The 20,154-nt window shown below is 44.5% G+C and overlaps 1 protein-coding gene across 1 annotated transcript in view; it reads right to left on the minus strand.

Moving 5' to 3' along the window:
- Window positions 1–9,644, minus strand: part of ZNRF3 (zinc and ring finger 3) — a 145,582-nt gene extending 135,938 nt beyond the window's left edge. The window contains exon 1 of the mRNA XM_065889508.1: window positions 9,345–9,644. Within this exon, the coding sequence (XP_065745580.1) occupies window positions 9,345–9,644 (300 nt within the window). The remainder of the gene's footprint in view (window positions 1–9,344) is intronic.
- Between the last annotated feature and the right edge of the window lie 10,510 nt (window positions 9,645–20,154).

Genomic DNA, 20,154 nt, shown 5'->3' on the forward strand with positions numbered 1-20,154 from the left:
GGGAGGGACCTAGGTACCACGCCAGGTACCTTCCTTTCGATGCGGACATTGGCCATAACTCGGATCCTCATGGCAGAGGGAAAAAGCCAGTACTTTACCATTTACTAAGTGATAGGAATATATAGCCTTTCACTTTTATGATGTTTTCTGATGTGGGTTTGTTTTTTTTTTAAGAAACAGATACTACCCATTGTGAGTGGGTGTGTGTGGACCTGGTTGGGGAGTGTAAACTAGATCCACTCTTCTGCAGAGCAAACTGACAATACATAACAAGAGCATGAAAAATGTTTATACCTCTTGACCCAGTGGTCCCAATTCTAGAACTTGATTCTTTGAAGACAATCAGGAGACAGAGAAAAGATGTTCCTCACAGCATTACTTACAATAAAGAAAAACAAGACACTAAAATGTTTCAGAGTATTTATTAGTAAGAGGAAAATACTTAAGGTACATGAAGGGTTATAAACACTATGTAATGTTTTTTCCAATTTTCTTAAAAATCCCTCCAAGCTCATAGGAAAAAAAGAAAGGAAATCTATACCAAAACACAAAAGGTTAACAGAGTATGTGTAGGCAGCGGGATTGATTTTCTTTTTCATACTTTTCTGTATTTTCCAAGTATTCTACAATAAATATGCATTATTTTTATAATTAAAAAATAAGATGATTTTTTTTTAAAGGAAAATTTTGGCCCTGACAAGAAGTAATGTAAAATGAATCTATTCTAACATTTTTGCCCAAATTGTATCAAAATACACCCAGGTCCTTAAGCAAGAGGGTCAGTGAGCTTTGTCTTCAAGTGACCCAAGTTCACTCCCAGCTGTGGCCTTGAGAAGCTTACTTACACTCTCAGCCCTGGTTTCCTCTGTTAAGTGCAGCTAATTCAACTGCCCAAATATGTATGGGAGAAATCATGCAAATGACATCTGTAAATCACAAACTGTATTGTGGGTGTATATGTTTCTTCTCTAGGCTGTATTCATGGTAAGAACTCAATAAATGTCTGCTGACAAGTTAGGGTACTCAGTTTAAGTAGAAAATCAAGTTTTAATTAAATTCTTACAGCACTGAATGGCTTCCCATACACACACCTAATTGAGCACCACCCCTACTCTCCTATTTTTAAAATGCAGCAGCTTCTGCACCAGGAGACCAGAAGTCCCCATTCCAACATAAATTCCCTCGTGAAACTTCTAGAATCATCAAAGTCTGTTTTCACCAAATGAGCTCTACACACTGAGTTTCTAAACAACCATAACAGACTGGCTGCTGGGGAAAGAAGGGGGTTAATATCAAGTCTTACAACACAACTTAAGGGTAATAAAAATAAAACGCTCTCCCTTGAACCACAATAGGCCAGCTGACCTCATTCTCTTCACACTATCATGAGTCAACAGAGCCGCTAAAAGTCAGATTTTAAAACATCTCATTCAAGCTGCAAATGGAACAAAGAACCTCTACTCTTTACAGCCTCCCCATCCTGTTTGACAGGTATAAAGGCACGTCTCCACGAAGGGGTTATCAGCTTTAGCCTCAAAGGTAGGTAAAAAAATGAGTCAGAAAGGGCCAGAAGGCGCAAATCCATGTACTGTGTCATTACAGACGTTTTTCTTCAGAATGGGTTGCCCAGGTCTACACATAGCACCAGGGCCAGGCATACCCTCAGTATCCCATAGGCGTGTTCCACCAGAGGACCTGTGGTTGGCACGCTGTCCACCCCCTCCACTCAGCTGCATGCAGGCAGGGCCAGTGTCTCACTCGTCCCCACCTGCTGCCTCACCCCGCACAGGGTCTGGGGACAGAAGGCAGCAGTGAATGCCTGTCCATTGCGGAAATGCAGACCTATGGGAAGGTTTAACAGCCAGGAGGATGGCATGAGCGGGGAGAAGCCACAGCTTTAGGTTCTTACAATCTTTTAAATCAAATTTCAAATCACAGGGAACATGCAGACTGTGTAAAGTAAGAAGGGCGATGGACACAGGATGGGGCCTCTTTGGAAAAAGCCATGCAGGCTCCGAAATGGCTCTAAAAAGCTGGCCACAGGAAGGAGGTGTGTCTCACGTCAGAAATCCCTTTAAATGCCAGAGCGCCATGGCCATTCCAACTTTCCCAAAGCCAAACAACAACGGACGTGCCACGGAGCGACGGTTGTGTACTCAAGTCACTGGTCCCTCTTCCCAACCTTGGCAGAATGGCTCTTTGTGGAAAAAACAAGGTAGAATGAGACTGTGTGATTAAAAAAAGAAGAAAGAGAGAAAACGGGAGGGAGGGAAGGAGGGAAGGAAGGAAGGAAGGAAGGAAGGAAGGAAGGAAGGAAGGAAGGAAGGGCGGGAGGCAGGGAGGGAAGAGATCTCTAAGAGTGGAGGGTTTTCTCAGTTGAAGTTACAGACTCATTTCTTGGTCCATCAGTCTGGATTACTGACTCTAAATTCCACCATCAGCTGCCATAATCTCATCCCAAGCAGAAGAAAGTGCCAAGTGAAGCAGTCTTGTAAAAACAGAAATGGCTTAGAATCACACAGACCTGGGTTTGAATCTGATCCCTGCTACCGACCTGCTCAGTGACTTCACCTCTCTGAGCTTAGTTTCTTCATCTGAAAACCTGGGGCAGCCCATTTACCTCGTCCGTTAAGTATAAGCACAGCACTGGCCCAAGGCCTGGCATGCAGAAGCATATGATCATTACTACCTATTTTTAAAAACTCTGACAGAGGAAAACTGAGCGACTCTAAATCTAAATTAAAGAAGAAAAGCAACCACTTAAACCCAATGTGCAGATTTAGAAGGTCTGGCTTTCCCCAATTATACACCTGATCATAAAGCACGCTTCTCTATTGGCTCTCCCTGGCACACTCAGACGAGGTGCAGCCGAGGATGACATGAAGGCCCAAGCCTGGAAGTCAGGAGACCCAGACAGTTCTCCAGGGTCATCTATACCTCACCATGTGGCCCTGGCCCTTCGCTTCTTTGGACCTTGGTCTCCTTATCGAACACATTAAAGGGCTGAGTCTGGTTCTTCGGATTATTAAGATGGATTTAAAAGTCATTTTTGTCATGAGCTGCAAATCCACATCGTCCAGACGTGGGAAACACCATCAAGAAGCAAAGTTTTCACATGACATATATTCAGGTTAATGAGGATTCTGAATACCAAACCTTTAGTTATTCCCAGGGACACTAGGGTTTGGCTGTGAACTATTCTCCATGTGTCTGTCCATCCATAACAGCTGTTCACATTAGGGCTTTCTCAATTATCAGTGTTTTACCACGAAAAGCACGTCTTCAGACCTTTATGTCAGGTACCCTGCCCCTGAACATGTGCACACACACAGGTCACTTTCATACAACCTGGTATTATAATATCAGTGGGTCCACCAGAACCATTCTTTGCATCTAATCAAGCAAGTTTCTGTAAATAACAACCAAGAAGGAAAGCTAATCCCAGAATGTATAGCCAAAGCAAATGACATTGTTCTCATCAATTAATTAATTAATCCAAGCCCATTAAGACCCACTGTCTGCCTGGTGTCCACTCTGAATCCATCATTCATTCACTAATAGTGAGTGTCTGATAAGCAGCAGGCACCAGAGACCCAGGGATGAACAAAAGCAAATAGGCCTGTGCCCAGGTCCACAAGGAAGATGTAAGGAGTGCTCTTAAGGCATTTCAACATCGACGGACACTCCGTTTCATTTTCCAGTGAATTACTGCAAAGGCACAAACATCCGCACTTCGCACTCTCACACCCTGCATTGAGCCTCACCTTCTTGCCCTTCACCAGCTAAATGCAGAAAATTCTTTATTTTTTTTAACTTAAGTATAACTGACCTACAACATTATGTTAGTTCCAGGTACACAACATAATGATTCGATATTAAAATGCACAAAATTCTGGGAGTGACCATCTTCTCACTTCTCCCAAGGATGATGCATTTTAACTACTATCAGATAGACGCACAGGAGAGAAGTTAATCCATTAGAGACAATGGATGCCTTCAGGACCAAGGGCTCTATTGTGTAGGGAAACCCAGTTGGGAAGAATTATCATTTATCCACACGTCTGGCTCTATAAGGAACTGTGAACTCCAGAAGACAACAGCAATACAGTATCTGGTACAGAATAGGGCTTTGGTAGAAATCTATCAAATGAACATGCTCGATGGAAATACATAAACCTGTAGACCTCTCTACAACTCACGCCACTCAAATCCTCAGTGATGCACTACTTGATGACAGGTACTAGGTGAGTGCTTCTTTTTCCTCTTGGAGAGGAGGGGCATCACAGAACCCACCAAGGTGAAAAATTATGTATCTTCTCAGGAAAATGAAAGTGCACATACACAGGATTGTGTGTATAATTTCAGGGGTTCACAGGCGCTCTCTGGAAGTCTGTGTCCCTCGGGTTAAGAACCCCTATGCTAGACTGTTAAAAATTAGACTTGGGACTTCCCTGGTGGTCCAGTGGTAAAGAATCCACCTTCCAATGCAGGGGACACGGGTTCAATCCCTAGTCGGGGAACTAAGATCCCACATGCCATGGGGCAACTAAGCCTGCGCGCCACGACTACTGAGCCCGTGCATCCTGGAGCCCCTGTGCCACAACTAGGGAGAAACCCACGCCACAGCTAAAGATAAGCCCACACACCACAACGAAGAGCCCGCAGCGCAGTGAAAGATCCCGCATGCCTCAACGAAGATACCGCATGCTGCAACTAAGACCCAATGCGGCCAAAAAAAATAAAATTAAATAAATAATTTTAAAAATTAGACGTGAATTAATGCCAAGACCTAGCCGGCCAAGTCCTATTTATTTGGCGATAATAGGAAGAAAGGGGCCAGAAAGACCTGGGTTTCAACCCAGGTTTTATCATGAGCTAGATGTGTGAGGTCGAATAAGTCAAATCGCCTTTCTCAGCCTCAGTTTCCTCATCTGTGAAATGGGTTAACAACCGTTGTTGAGTCCATGTTAAAGTAATGATTAGATGAGCAAACACATGACGTGCTTGGCACAGTGCCCGGTACAAAACAAATGCTCCTAAATGGAAGCCATCACCACCCTCTCTAGTCTCCAGACCCCACACTTACCTCCCACTCCCATCTTCATTTCCATACAGAGCTGTATTAGTAATCCCCAGGGCATCTCAGAGAACAAGACAGAAAATAAGAGCCCCTAAGAATTCACAAGGTCACAAAACACAGCCCTAATGTTTTTCCCAAAATCAAATGCTTGGTTTTAACCTATGAAGGCCCTTCTGACAAGACAGTCAGCAGTCTCTTTTTGTGTAAATCCAGGTCAGCTGTCAGCACGCAATTGTTCTATTAGGCCAAGTCAATTTTTAGAGGCAGGCCTGTTAAGTTAACTTAAAATGGAGATGAAAAGAAAGTGTTTGATCAAATGCTAAACTGCAGAAACAAACTGACAGGGAAACAAGGCAGAGGAATTAGTTTCCTAAAATTATTGTCTCTGATACCCTTAGTTAACACTGGCTATTTAAGGACCTCACTCAGCCTTTCTAACCCACCACTCAGCTCTCCTCCCACCCCTCATGGCTAAAGGCACTGGCTTAGTTCTTTTTTTTTTTTAATAAATGTATTTATTTTTGGCTGCGTTGGCTCTTCATTGCTGTGTGCGGGCTTTCCCTAGTTGCAGCGAGCAGGGACTACCCTTCCTTGCAGTGCGCAGGAGTCTCATTGCAGTGGCTTCTCTTGTTGTGAAGCACGGGCTCTAGGCGCACATGCTTCAGTAGCTGTAGCACGCAGGCTCAGTAGTTGTGGCTCGCGGGCTCTAGAGTGCAGGCTCAGTAGTTGTGGCGCACGGGCTTAGTTGCTCCGCGGCACGTGGGATCTTCACGAACCAGGGATCAAACCCGCGTCCCCTGCATTGGCAGGCAGATTCTTAACCACTGCACCACCAGGGAAGTCCCACTGGCTTAGTTCTTAAATGTTCTCAGCAAGCTGTGCTTTCAAGACCATTCATCACTTAACCCAGGATCCAGAGAGGCTGATTTTAAAGTTACACAAAACCTACCATTCAGATGTCTTCTACAAATGAATTTCTCAAGCATTTCCAAATATGTGACTTCAAGAGGGGAAAAGATTCATTTCCACTTTGAAACAATCTTTCACCTCTATGCAAGTTTTCTTTGTTTGCTTAACCAATCCACATACCCTAGCCAGTGTTTAATTGGGCCTTTATTTAACATCACTAACCATGTGAGTTGAACAACCAAGTCTGAAAGTTTCAGATAAGGATCTCTTAATAGCAACAAATTGGTTCAAAGATGAAATATGTATCAATATGTCTAAGAACCCTTTAAAGTTCCACACTTCAGAACTATGCGAGAAGTGTAATTACTTCCTCCATCATTCACACTGTATGCTTGACACTTAAAAGCAAATGGGCTTTAATGCTGCATGAATAAATAAGATAATAAAAGTAATGAATAGCATTTCATAGCAACACATTGTTTTCACAACTTTCACAGAGGAAGATGTCAAAAAAAAATCTCTTTTTCCAGAGCACACTGATGACCTTGGGAAAGTTATTTAAGCCTAAAATGCACAAGGAGAGAACCAAGACTCCTGTGACTAATCCCAAGGTTCGAATCTCTCTCTCTCTCTCTCTCTCTCTCTCTCTCTCACTCACACAGACACACACACAGACACAGACAGACAGACAGACAGACAGACACACACACACCCTAAGCCTCCCCCTACTCCAACTCATGCAGATGAATGAACAGGTACTCTAATTAGGAGTATCTGGGCAAACCAGACTATGATAAGGTATCTACTCTATAAACATACACACACACATACTTCCATTGCATACAATAGGGAGGGAAAAAAATCAGTGATACAAACCAATTTCCTATCTTAGAATTCTTAAAGGAGAGAGTCTCCCAAAACGGTTCTTTTCTCCCCTAAAGCATGAACAACAGGACTGCGGAATCCCACGGGAAATAACAAAAGCAATCCTATAAGTGCTACTATTTAGGTTTCGTTAAAGGAAAATGAACTCTGCTCTGAAGACCATAAAATATTAAATAGCAAGTTATGCAGAGTTTTTTCAAGATAGTAAATAGAAGGAGGCTTGAAAAGTTCAACAAGGGCACTTAGAAAACCTGATTAATCTGAAGCTGAACACCAATTTGTTTCTTGTACATTCTCATTTCTCACGCAAAATGTGACATTCCTTCTCAGCAGTCCTAAAACATCAGCTTTCCTTACAAAAACCTTCAGGGCTGACGGGCCACACCAGTTCCTTCACTCAAGCGTATTCGAAGAAATAATAAAAGCATGCCAGCCTCTGTACACACACAGCCCTAGAAGCCACGCTGAGCTCCTGTGCACACAGAGAGGTTCGGCAAGTAGGCCTCACAACAAAGTTATCAAAGATATAGAGTGAGAACACCAAGAAATGACTATTCAGACAGCTCAGATAAACTCACCAGCATTACTGCAGTTATAAGGGAATTAAGGACACCTATTAGTGACTGCTTAACAGGTAAACTTATTAAATACCATTTAAGTCATTTTTCTTTACTTAGCAATTGTTGACTTTTTTTTTGGTGAGGCTAATGGACTACAAAGGAGTTTGATAAGCACTTCAAAAAGTTTTAAAAGAGAATAGATTCCTTCTGCCAAATTCACACATTATCTCTCCACTCACAAGGATAAAAGTTACAAATGGTGTGTTTAAACTGCTAATTTTGTATTAAATGGCGAACCCCAGATTATCTCCAAAGCATGGCACTACTCATGACGGATAGCTCGCCAGACAGACTACCAGGGAGAAAGAGTACAAGTTAAAAAACACTGCAGATAAAAATCGCAAACTTCAAAAGTCTCCTTCAAAAAGTGAAATGCCACGTTAAAACATCTTTTCTCTTAGAAGGCTGTAAATCAAACATTTTCTATAGGCATCAGGCCACAGTGAAAGCCTCAAAGAGAAACAAGGAGTCACAATGAGTAAGCTTTAAGATTCAAACTGTGCTTGAAGGTTGTGAATGAAATGTGTAGGAATCTTCAGCAAACCATGGTCTCTAAATCTTATAAAGACCATAATTATAACATCATCAAAAAAAAAAGTCCAAAATCCTTTAACATATATGTAGTCACAGAACTCAAACAACATGTGTTTTCCCTTCTATTCAACCTGCAGAAGTTTAAGATAGGGAATGTAAGGACACACCTCTAAGGGCCAAGCTGCAGGGCTCCCTGTCCTAACCATGCAGGCCTTTGAGTCTGCACCAGGAGAGGGGAAAGGAAAGGCTGCTTGCAGTTATTCCACTCGGTCCCCCTCTCTTCATTCATAACTCACCCAAGAGTGAAGTGCAGAAGGCCCAAAGCTTAGAGCCCTGCAGCCAACCCTTCTCCCCCAAAAGGTTCAAAGACAAGCCAACCGTTTCAAATCGCCCCCATCCCAGGCACGCATATTAACCGCAGTAAGTACGCTGGCTGTCTACTAACAAGTTGATAAAATCATAGCCCCGAAGCAGGAAGGCATCTACCCAGTTCACCATCTGCAGAGGCTTGGGCTCAGAGTTCCTCCTTGAAAGAGCGGGGTCAGCTTAAAGCTAGCTCTCCCTAGCCTTTGGAATGCACACCTCTTTCATCTGGAGCAAGGTGGAGGCCCTGTCAGTGAGCGACCCCGTCTCCCGATTTGCAGGCCCTCTGCAGAAGTCCTTGGCCGAGAAGCGGGCAGGCTGCCTCCCTCCCACCCTCTGTAATCTGAGGCACGCAGCGAGGGCTGCCTGCTTCGTCCACTCCAGGGCACCCGCGATCCCCACTCCTCGGCGGACTCCCGCTGCTCTCCTCCTGCCGCTGCTTGTCCAGAGCCCCACAGGAGGGTCAGCGCCCAGGTGAGGCTGGCGGCAGGTTCCAGGGGAGAACCTGATGTTGTGCAGCCCCTCAGACAAGGCTGGCTACTCCCCAAAAGAACATGCACGGGTGGGAAGGACAGCCTGCGACCTGGAACAAGCCAACCCATCCTTCATCACTTATCTTTCCGAAGTTGGCATTCAACAGGTAGTTCCCGGGACTTCCACCTGAGGCAAACCGAAAGCCCCAACGGCCCGAGGCGGCTGCCCCAACGTGGGTGCCCGGACCCGGGGTCCCGCTCCCGCTCCCCGGACCCACAGGAGGCCGAGCCCCCACGTGGGCTCGCCCCCCGCAGCGACGCCCTGGAGGCCGCGTCCCGCCCGCCAGCCAGGGAGGGATGCCGCTGGCCTCCTCGCCGCCCCTCCCGCCCGCCCGCCAGCCCGCGGCGGGGTCGGCGGGCGCAGCCCCCGGAGCCATCTTGTGGCGGCGGCGGCGCGGGGCCCGGGCGGCGGGCAGCTACCTGCACAATTTCGCCCTCCGCGCTGAGCGTGGCCCCGGCCCGCGAGAAGCGGCCCGTGAGGCCGGTGGTGTAGGTGGTGTAGTCGCCGCTCGGGCTCGACTCGAACAGCACCACCTCCACGAACGCCGTCTCCTTGGCCCGCGCCGCGCCGGGCCCCGCGGCCGCCAGCAACAGCCCGAGCAGCAGCGGCAGCGGCGGCGGCGGCGGCAGGCGGCGGCCGCGGGGGCAGCGGGGGCGGCGGCGGAGGCGGCGGCGGCGGCGGCCCGGGGCCCCTGGGCGCCCGCCCGAGCGCGGCCTCATGGTCCTGCGGCGGGAGGGCGCGGAGGGCGGGCGCGGCCGGGCATAGTCGCGGGCCGGCGGAGGACCGAGCGCGGGCGGACGCCTCACAGCCCCATCGCGGCGGCGGCGGCGGCGGCGGCTTTGTGGGTCGCAGGCTCTGCTCGGCTCCCCCGGGCGTCGCGCTGCGGCCCTTTCATCTGCTCCACGTGAGGGGTTATCCCCGCCCCGGCAACGTCGTGACCCGCTCTCCCCTCCCTCTCAGCGCTCGACCGCCTCTGCAGCCGGGGGGAGAGGGAAGGCGGGGCGGGCGCGCCTGCGGCGGGGGCGGAGCCGGATGGCCGGACACGCCCCCGTGTTAGCCCCGCCCCTCATCCCAGCCCCGCCTCTCGTCCGCCGTCTGCGCTCCTCCCCTTGCTGTCGCACCGCCCACCGTCTCGCTCCGCCCCCTCATCCTCGCTCCGCCCCCACGCTCTAGCTCCACCCCTTGGGTCGAGCTCCGCCCCCACCGCGCTCCGCCCTCCGCGGCAGACATTTCTCCTCGCGGTTGCTGAAGTTCGGCGGGAATGGGGACCGCATTCTGCTCTGGGCCGATGTGCGTCCTCTATGGAGACCCCACGCCTCCTGCTCCCATGCAAGATTTAGATTCTTGTCCTTCCCGGCTCCCCCGCCCCAATCTGCAGTTCCTGGGAGCGGAGCCACTGCACCTGGTCCTCCACCCCCACCCCCACCCCCAGGATCGAACGGGAACGACTCCGGCGGTCTGGGGAGGTGTGCCGCTGGGCCATGACGGGGCGTGTCCGGTTCTTGCACTGGTGTCGCTTAGACAGCTACTCTCAACTGTGTGTGTAGGAGGGGGGCGGGGGTGAGAAAGCCATTAAGTCATTTGGACTCTGATGGAAATAATCTGTCTGCAACCCCAGAGGCTGTAACTGAAACATCCCCCTCGATAGAAGTTCTGAAACTTTGATTGTCTCCTGTGCAGGAGTCCAGAGGATTCCAACACCATCGCACTTTATGCGCAGAGGATAGATGCTAAATTATCATACCTAAGACACGTGCTCTAGGGCCCAGGGTTTCCCAGTCACCCAAAAGATAAACTTTGAATTCTCTTTGGAATATGCCTTTTCCTTCCTCATCTATTCCTCTCTGAGAATCGAACCTTCTTTCAAAATCCAGATTCAATTCCCATTTCCTCTGTGGAGTCTTCCCTGTATGACCAGAATGACTTTGTTCAGATATTTGCAAATAGTTGGTTAAGATGATCTGCTTCTACTTGCTACCACACCCAAAATATTAAAAAGAAAACTCATTGTGAATTGTCTTGGGTAAACAACTTACCAAGGTTACAATTTAAAGTAGAAAAAATGTGGAATAGAAAATACACTTGAAAAAACTCCACAGGTCTGTGTTGCTGCATTTGGACCACCCAGAGCTACTGCTCAGGAGGGAGGCACCTGGAAAAGCAGGGTTTTGAGTATGGTGGCTTTTTAGTTTCTCCAGAACCAAGCCTAACCAGTGCTGACTGGACCGGGCAACATCAGTCCTGACAATGGGCTCCCTCTACATGGCACAGTCCAGTCTTTAACAGGGAGGTCCATCACTACAGCCCATCTGTGACACGCTGCAATATTTAAAATTCAAGGTCACCATCAACTGATGAATGGATAAACAAAATGTGGTATATCCATACAATGGCATATTATTCTTAAAGGAATGAAGTACTGATGCATGCTGCAACATGGATGAACCTTGAAAACAAGCTGAGTGAAAGAATCCAATCACAAAGGACCACATAGTACATGATTCCATTTTATGAAATGTCCAAATTAGGCAAATCTACAGAGACAGAAAGTAGATTAGTGGTTGCCAGGGACGGGGGGAGGCAGGAATGGGTAGTGGCTGCTAATGGGTTTCTTCTGGGGGTGATGAAAATGTTCCAGAATTAGATAATAGTGATGGTTGCACAACTCTGTAAATACACTAAAAACTACTGAATTGTACACTTTAAAAGGATGAGTTTAATGGTATGAGCATTATATCTCAGTGCAGTTGTTCAACAAATACAAAGTCATTAGTGGTCTTTTTCATGCAAACATACACATAACATACAAGATACTGTGTAAGGATATTCTGTGTTCTTTGAAGTCTTAGTTCAAATCTCACACCCTCAGCAAAAACAGCAGTATGCCCCCTGTCCCCCCAATCCCAACCTCCTTTGGCCTGTTCATCCCCCCACCCCATAGCATTTATCACCTCCTAACATACTAAATAACTTGCTTATTTATTTTTGTCTCTCCTCCATGCCCATAAACACACATGCTGGAGAACAAACTCTATAATGGCAAGGATCTTGTCTTGTTCACTGACTTAGGCTGAGGCTGCCTGGCCCAGAGTCCACACTCAATATAAATATTTGTTGCATGAATTAATGACTAAATGAATGAGTGATAAGCTCATTGTTGTGTAACCCTCTCATTTTGCAGGCATTTGGGGCAGCTTGTTAACAGCTGTTTAGGAGCACTGGGCTTCATGGAACCAAAATAAACTCTGAACATGGAGAAGAGCAACAGTCTTTCCCTCAGGGACTCTGATGAAAACCCAGTAAAGGGTCAAAAAAGAAACCAGTTTAGATTTTTTCAAATCTGCTTGAAGAAAGGTACAGTTAATAAGACACAGGTCATCAACACAGAGGTAATATTATTCATCTCAGCAGTGTAAAGCTGTTTAGAAATGGAGGTGTTTGCTGAGTAATGAAATGTCACCAAAATCTGTTGGGCAGTAAGGGAAGATAGAAGATAACTTCAAATAAGAGGGAAGACACATAGGCCAGGAGCAAGGGCTGGATCAACGAGCTGGATCAAGTGATAGGAGTGAAGAGAAGCAATGCACATTCACTATCCTTCAAGGCACATCCCTAATCATCCCGAGTATAACTTGCCTTGCTCCTTTCTCTACTTATCAGACACAGCTCAGATGAAAATAACGGAGAACAGGTGCATCAGCATCAGTTAAAGCTGCCAGCCAGACCTTGAACAAATCTCACTGACTTAGGCCAGAAACCACACAAGCTTCAGGAAATTTTCTGCCATCAAAGTTCTATTTACATGACCAAATAGCGAAGTTTGGGGATTTCAGATCCATAAAACATATGCTTTAGTACCTAAAGAGACTGTATCTGTTATAGAGAACAGACTTGTGGTTGCCAGGGGGGAGGTGGGGAGGGGAGGGAAGGAATGGGAATTTGGGATTAGCAGAGGCAAACTATTATATATGGGCTGGATAAGCAACAAGGTCCTACTGTAGAGCACAGATAACTATATTCGATATCCTGTGACAAACCATAATAGAAAAGAATATGAAAAAGAATATATATATGTATATATTACTGAGTCACTTTGCTGTACAGAAGAAATTAACGCAACATTGTAAATCAACTATGCTTCAATAAAATTTTTAAAAAAGAGAGAGAGACTGTATCTGCTTAAATCAAAACAGACATGGATATTCACAGCAGTATTTTCTCCCCTCCCCCTAACCCCAAGCCTTGGCGTGCGGGATCTTAGTTCAACAACCAGGGACCAGGGATCAAACTCACATCCCCTGCAGTGGAAGAGTGGAAGCACAGAGTCTTAACCACTTAACCACCAGGAAAGTCCCACAGCCATATTGCTTTTAATAATAAAAGACAGGAAACAGTCTAAATGCTTATCAATAGGGGATTAGTTAAATAAATTCTTTTATGATACATCCATTTATTATATCATGGAACACATATTAAATAGTCATTAAAAACAATGAAGAAGCGTTCTATGAACTTACATAGGATGATCTCCAATATATATTGCCCAGTGAAGAAGATGTGCATATGGTTATTCTACAGTGGAGGGGGGTGGTGAGGAGGCAACAGATACGTGAGGTATGAACTTGCAAACATGAACAATGTGTGGAAGAAGCTATAAGAAATGAATAAATGGTTGCCTCTGGGGGCATCTGGGTGACTGGGAGGCAGGGAAAGGAAGGAGACGTACTCTTCACTGTATACCCTTTGAATGTATTGAATTTGTTCCCTGCACATATATTACCTATTCAAAGGTAATAAAATAAAATAGAGCAACCAACCCGCTAAGTCAACAGATAACATTCATTTTCCATATGGAAACATATTCATTCAATAAACCTTATTTTTAAAAAAATTTTTTGAAAGTCTTTACTGAACTTGTTAAAATATTGCTTCTGTTTTATGTTTTGGCTTTTGGCCGCAAGACGTGTGATCTTAGCTCCCTGACCAGGGATCGAATTTGTACCCCCTGCACTGGAAGGGCGAAGTCTTAACCACTGGACCACCAGGGAAGTCCCCTCAAAAAAGCTATATTGAACACCTTCTACGTGCCACTGGAATATGAAATGGGATTGGCCTACAGTTATGGAAGGTGTTAGCATTAGTGGAATCTAGGTAATGGGAACATGGGACCTCTCTGTACTATTTTTGCAACTTCTTCTTCTAGTTATTTACAAATAAAAATTAAAATTTTAATAATGGATTGGCCATGGGACTTCCCTGGCGGTCCAGTGATTAAGCCTTCACCTTCCAGTGCAGGGGGTGCAGGTTCGATCCCTGGTCAGGGAGATAAGATCCCACATGCGTCATGGCCAAAAAACCAAAACATAAAACAGAAGCAATGTTTTAACAAATTCAATAAAACTTAAAAAATGGTCCACATCAAAAAAATCTTTTAAAAAATCAATTGGCAAGTCCCTGTATTCAAGTAGCTTCCTTCCTTTTTCCTTCCTCCCTTTCTTCTCTCCTTCCATCCTTCTGCAAACATTGACGTCTCTATGGGGCAGTTAGAGAAGTCATAAAAGATTACAATAAAGTCTACTTTATTTTACAAAGTAATTTTAAGAATTTGAATCTCATCTTGCTTCTTTAAGGCGATTCAAACTTAAGACATGCTAGCATTCTTCCACAGTATTTATATCTATTTCTGGAAACTTTAATTTATTGTATTTAAAGATCATATAATTCTCTTGAAAGGTACAATAGATGTTACACGGACAAGTAGCGGCAGTTCTTTCACAACTCTTAGAAGTGTCTCTTCCGCCTTTGAAGTATACCATCAATCTACGTCTACGTTGAGCCTTGAGGCAGAAGGCCAATCTGGGCCCGATTCATCAGTGGTTTAAACCCTGCTTCAACCTGTCCCTGATTTGCAATGGCCACCCAACCAGGAGTCACAAACTCAAACAATGCTCCAGGGGCCAGGCAGGGAATGTGACTGAGTGAGGTGGGCCAGGTGTAAGCAAAAATAACCAGCAAGTAAGAAGGTAAATGGCAAAGGGGCCTCAGGCAGGAACACCCTTGGGAGTGGTGGCCTGGGAACTCATGGCCGGTCCAGAGGGCCACTCCTGAGCATCATTGCTCTGGGGAACATGGGCCCAGGTTCACAGATCTTCCAAGTTGTTCAAAACAAGCAAAATTCCAAATGTATTTGTAGTGTCTCCTGGTTTTAAAATGTTTACAATAGATTTAAAATATTTATATTGCTGTGTGGGGCCAAATAAACACACCTACAGGTCCAAAAGGCAACACATTTTGTGCCCAAAAGACACAGACCAGTGACAAAGCAAATGCTGATTGGACCAGGTCGTAAAACTGTTGCTTCTAGGCTGCTAAGTTAGAGGAAAAGGAAGAAACCCTAATATCTGAGAAGTATAAATGCTGCACTATATAAAGGAGATAGCTGTATGTGTGGGCTGCACCTCTGACCACAGGAGGAACCTATCTTCAGGATGCAATGTTCAATTGAGGTGGAAATGTAATCACATACCTACTTGACAAAGAAAGGCTGATAGTAGATAAGGGGGTCATTGGAGCTTTGAGAGATAGATGAGTCAGGTGGCTTTAACACTGATTATACCTCTATTTGAAGGTAAAAAGGGATTGAGTGAAAACACTAGAAGAAAGTAAAGGCCAATCACTTGCTTTTCTCCAACTGTGTGGGACAAAGTGGCTTAGAACAGAGGTGAGTCAATGAGAGAGAAGAGGGATTTGGGGTGAGAATGCAGAAATGCACACTCCATTCATCCTGGCTGGAAAGCCCCATCAGCTTGCAGAGAAGTGGTAATGAACAGGAATTGTTGACTCAGCATCTCTTCCTGTGGGTACCCACCTCTTCCTGGCCCATACCATCTCTCTGCGGCTGTCAAACACAGGACTCAGCTCCCCAGCTTAGGTGGGCATGTGGCCCAGAATGGCCAGAGTACTCTACTCCTCTAGCTACAGTGATTGGTTCAGAGGTAGGCATGTGACCAAAGCAGGGGCAACCAGAGTCTTCCCTAAAATTTGATCTTTTTGGAAACTGAGGGAGAGAAGGTCTGTCTTCCCCCATGAGATCTCAAACCCTAAGGATTATGTAAATTTAAGGTATTTGTGGCCATTTTCCCCAGCCACAGAGAAGATGCTGCTACTGTAGGAGAAGAAAGAGAAGCAGAGGCAAGCTGAGATGAGACAAACAAGAATAAGAAGGGTACTGGCTGCATCCTTTGATCCCCTGGATCCATCCCTATGACAAAAGACTCATAGGATTTCCCTGGAGGTCCAGTGGGTAAGACTCTGCACTCCCAATGCAGGGGGCCTGGGTGCGATCCTTTGTCAGGGAACTAGATCCCGCATACATGCCGGAACTAAGAGTCCGCATGCTGCAACTAAAAAAAAAAGATCCCACGTACCACAACTAAGACCGGGTGCAGCCAAAATAAATAAATATTTTACATCTTTATTGGAGTATAATTGTTTTACAATGGTGTGTTAGTTTCTGCTTTATAACAAAGTGAATCAGTTATACATATACATATGTTCCCATATCTCTTCCCTCTTGCGTCTCCTTCCCTCCCACCCTCCCTATCCCACCCCTCTAGGTGGTCACAAAGCACCGAGCTGATCTCCCTGTGCTATGCGGCTGCTTCCCACTAGCTATCTATTTTACGTTTGGTAGTGTATATATGTCCATGCCACTCTCTCACTTTGTCACAGCTTACCCTTCCCCCTCCCCATATCCTCAAGTCCATTCTCTAGTAGGTCTGTGTCTTTATTCCCGTCTTACCCCTAGGTTCTTCATGACTTTTTTTTCTTAGATTCCATATATATGTGTTAGCATACGGTATTTGTCTTTCTCTTTCTGACTTACTTCACTCTGTATGACAGACTCTAGGTCCATCCACCTCATCACAAATAGCTCAATTTCATTTCGTTTTATGGCTGAGTAATATTCCATTGCATATATGTGCCACATCTTCTTTATCCATTCATCCGATGATGGACACTTAGGTTGTTTCCATCTCCGGGCTATTGTAAATAGAGTTGCAATGAACATTTTGGTACATGACTCTTTTTGAATTACGGTTTTCTCAGGGTATATGCCCAGTAGTGGGATTGCTGGGTCATATGGAAGTTCTATTTGTAGTTTTTTAAGGAACCTCCATACTGTTCTCCATAGTGGCTGTACCAATTCACATTCCCACCAGCAGTGCAGGAGTGTTCCCTTTTCTCCACACCCTCTCCAACATTTATTGTTTCTAGATTTTTTGATGATGGCCATTCTGACTGGTGTGAGATGATACCTCATTGTAGTTTTGATTTGCATTTCTCTAATGATTAATGATGTTGAGCATTCTTTCATATGTTTGTTGGCAGTCTGTATATCTTCTTTGGAGAAATGTCTATTTAGGTCTTCTGCCCATTTTTGGATTGGGTTGTTTGTTTTTTTGTTATTGAGCTGCATGTGCTGCTTATAAATTTTGGAGATTAATCCTTTGTCAGTTGCTTCATTTGCAAATATTTTCTCCCATTCTGAGGGTTGCCTTTTGGTCTTGTTTATAGTTTCCTTTGCTGTGCAAAGGCTTTGAAGTTTCATTAGGTCCCATTTGTTTATTTTTGGTTTTATTTCCATTTCTCTAGGAGGTGGGTCAAAAAGGATCTTGCTGTGATTTATGTCGTAAGTGTTCTGCCTATGTTTTCCTCTAAGAGTTTGATAGTTTCTGGCCTTACATTTAGGTCTTTAATCTATTTTGAGCTTATTTTTGTGTATGGTGTTAGGGAGTGTTCTAATCTCATACTTTTACATGTAGCTGTCCAGTTTTCCCAGCACCACTTATTGAAGAGGCTGTCCTTTCACCACTGTACATTCCTGCCTCCTTTATCAAAGATAAGGTGACCATATGTGCGTGGGTTTATCTCTGGGCTTTCTATTCTCTTCCATTGATCTATCTTTCTGTTTTTGTGCCAGTACCATACTGTCTTGACTACTGTAGCTTTGTAGTATAGTCTGAAGTCAGGGAGCCTGATTCCTCCAGCTCCGTTTTTCATTCTCAAGATTGCTTTGGCTATTCGGGGTCTTCTGTTTTTCCATACAAATTGTGAAATTTTTTGTTCTAGTTCTCTGAAAAATGCCAGTGGTAGTTTGATAGGGATTGCATTGAATCTGTAGATTGCTTTGGGTAGTAGAGTCATTTTCACAATGTTGATTCTTCCAATCCAAGAACATGGTATATCTCTCCATCTATTTGTATCATCTTTAATTTCTTTCATCAGTGTCTTATAATTTTCTGCATACAGGTCTTTTGTCTCCTTAGGTAGGTTTATTCCTAGATATTTTATTCTTTTTGTTGCAGTCGTAAATGGGAGTGTTTTCTTGATTTCACTTTCAGATTTTTCATCATTAGTGTATAGGAATGCCAGAGATTTCTGTGCATTAATTTTGTATCCTGCTACTTTACCAAATTCATTGATTAGCTCTAGTAGTTTTCTGGTAGTAAATAAATAAATATTTTTTTAAAAGACTCATGACAAATACAACAGTAAAAAAGGTGCCTAGTTCAATGATAGTTGCAGCAACAGCAATAGGAAGTAAACACACACACACACACACACACACACACACACACACAAAGAAACTCTGAGATTGAGGTAGATCGAGAAACCCACATTTTGCTAAAAGCAATTGGGTCAATCAGTTTCATCTTGAGATCTCTAGTATGTATCACGCCCCCCAAATTTTTGCAAGTCGAGAAAAATGAAAGAAAGAATTCCAAAACAAAAGATCTAAAATAAAGAAGTATTCAATATATTAACTGAGTGGGTGAATGAATGAATGAATGAATGAGTACATACTCAGACTAGAGTTCCTTGTCATTTCAATTTGAGAAAACTTGGAGGAAATAGCTCACTACATAGAAAACAACAAAACTGTAATCTCCAAAATGTGACATGGAATTCAGAGAGGCCTCACATTTTACTGCTCAAAGGCACCTTAGAAATCATATAAGTGTTGTTTGTTTGACAGATAAGAAAACCAAGACCTAGAACCCACAACAAGCTAATAGATGGACACAAATTACAGAGTACAGCTTTCTCCAGCCTTCGACATCTCCTCATTTATGTACAAGTGCTGTCTGGCAACAATTAAACACTGGGCACACAAGTGCTGTGGAAGAGAGAAGTCCCACACTTCTGCTTTATTTGTTTGTGTGTTTGGGGCACTGGCTTGCAGCAGTGCCACCTTCTCCTGCCCTGGTCAGCTGGAGCCTTGAGGCTCTTGGAAGCCACAGCCCTCAGGCACCAAGGAGCTGACAGTCCTTTCCCAAGAACAGCTTTATGAGTGGCCTTACTTCTGCCTTTCATACTTATTCCTGCCTCTGGGCATCTTTCCTGTTTTCATCTTAGATAGAAGGAAGAAGAGAAAAATCAAGAAACAGCAACCTGAAATGAATTTCTCATTATTGAATGAGAAAGAGGTTTAAAAGATGCCAAAGAACTGGACTCCCCTGGTGGTCCAGTGGTTAAGACTCCATGCTCCCAACGCAGAGGACCTGGGTTTGATCCCTGGTCAGGGAACTAGATCCCACATGCCACAACTAAGACCCGGTGTAGCCAAATAAATAAATAAATATATTTTTTAAAAAAGATACCAAAGAATTGATGATGCAGAGTGGGAACTGGGGCAACCACTTTAGGAGACAATCTGGCAAAATCTATCAGAATTTAACATTCATTTGCCCTTTGGATCAAACAAGCCCACTAGTGTAAACTTATTCTACAGATTCCCTTACACTTGCTGTAAAGATTTATTTATAAGGATGTTCACTGTAGCACTGTTCATAGAAGCCAAAGAGTGCAAACAACCTGTGTTCACCAATAGAGCGCAAGTTATGGACAAATGATAAGGTAGACAAGATTTGCTTCAAAATAATGCACTGTGGGAGGGAGCAGGGATGGGGTACAGATGAAACAAGATTGGCCAGATGATGATAATTACTGAAGCAGAGTGTTGGATACATGGAACTCCCTTTTGCTGTTCTCTTGTATATGTTTGAAATTTTCCATGATAAAAATTTTTAAGTATTTAAATTATGATATGTCCATTAACAGAATATTCTATATAGGTTAAAAATTATATAGGATGTGCTATATGCACTGATACAGCAAGAGTTCCAAGACATATTGTTACATACAAAATACAGTGTGCATTATAAC

The sequence above is a fragment of the Phocoena phocoena genome, chromosome 13 (genome assembly GCF_963924675.1).
Source record: "Phocoena phocoena chromosome 13, mPhoPho1.1, whole genome shotgun sequence".
NCBI lineage: Eukaryota > Metazoa > Chordata > Mammalia > Artiodactyla > Phocoenidae > Phocoena > Phocoena phocoena.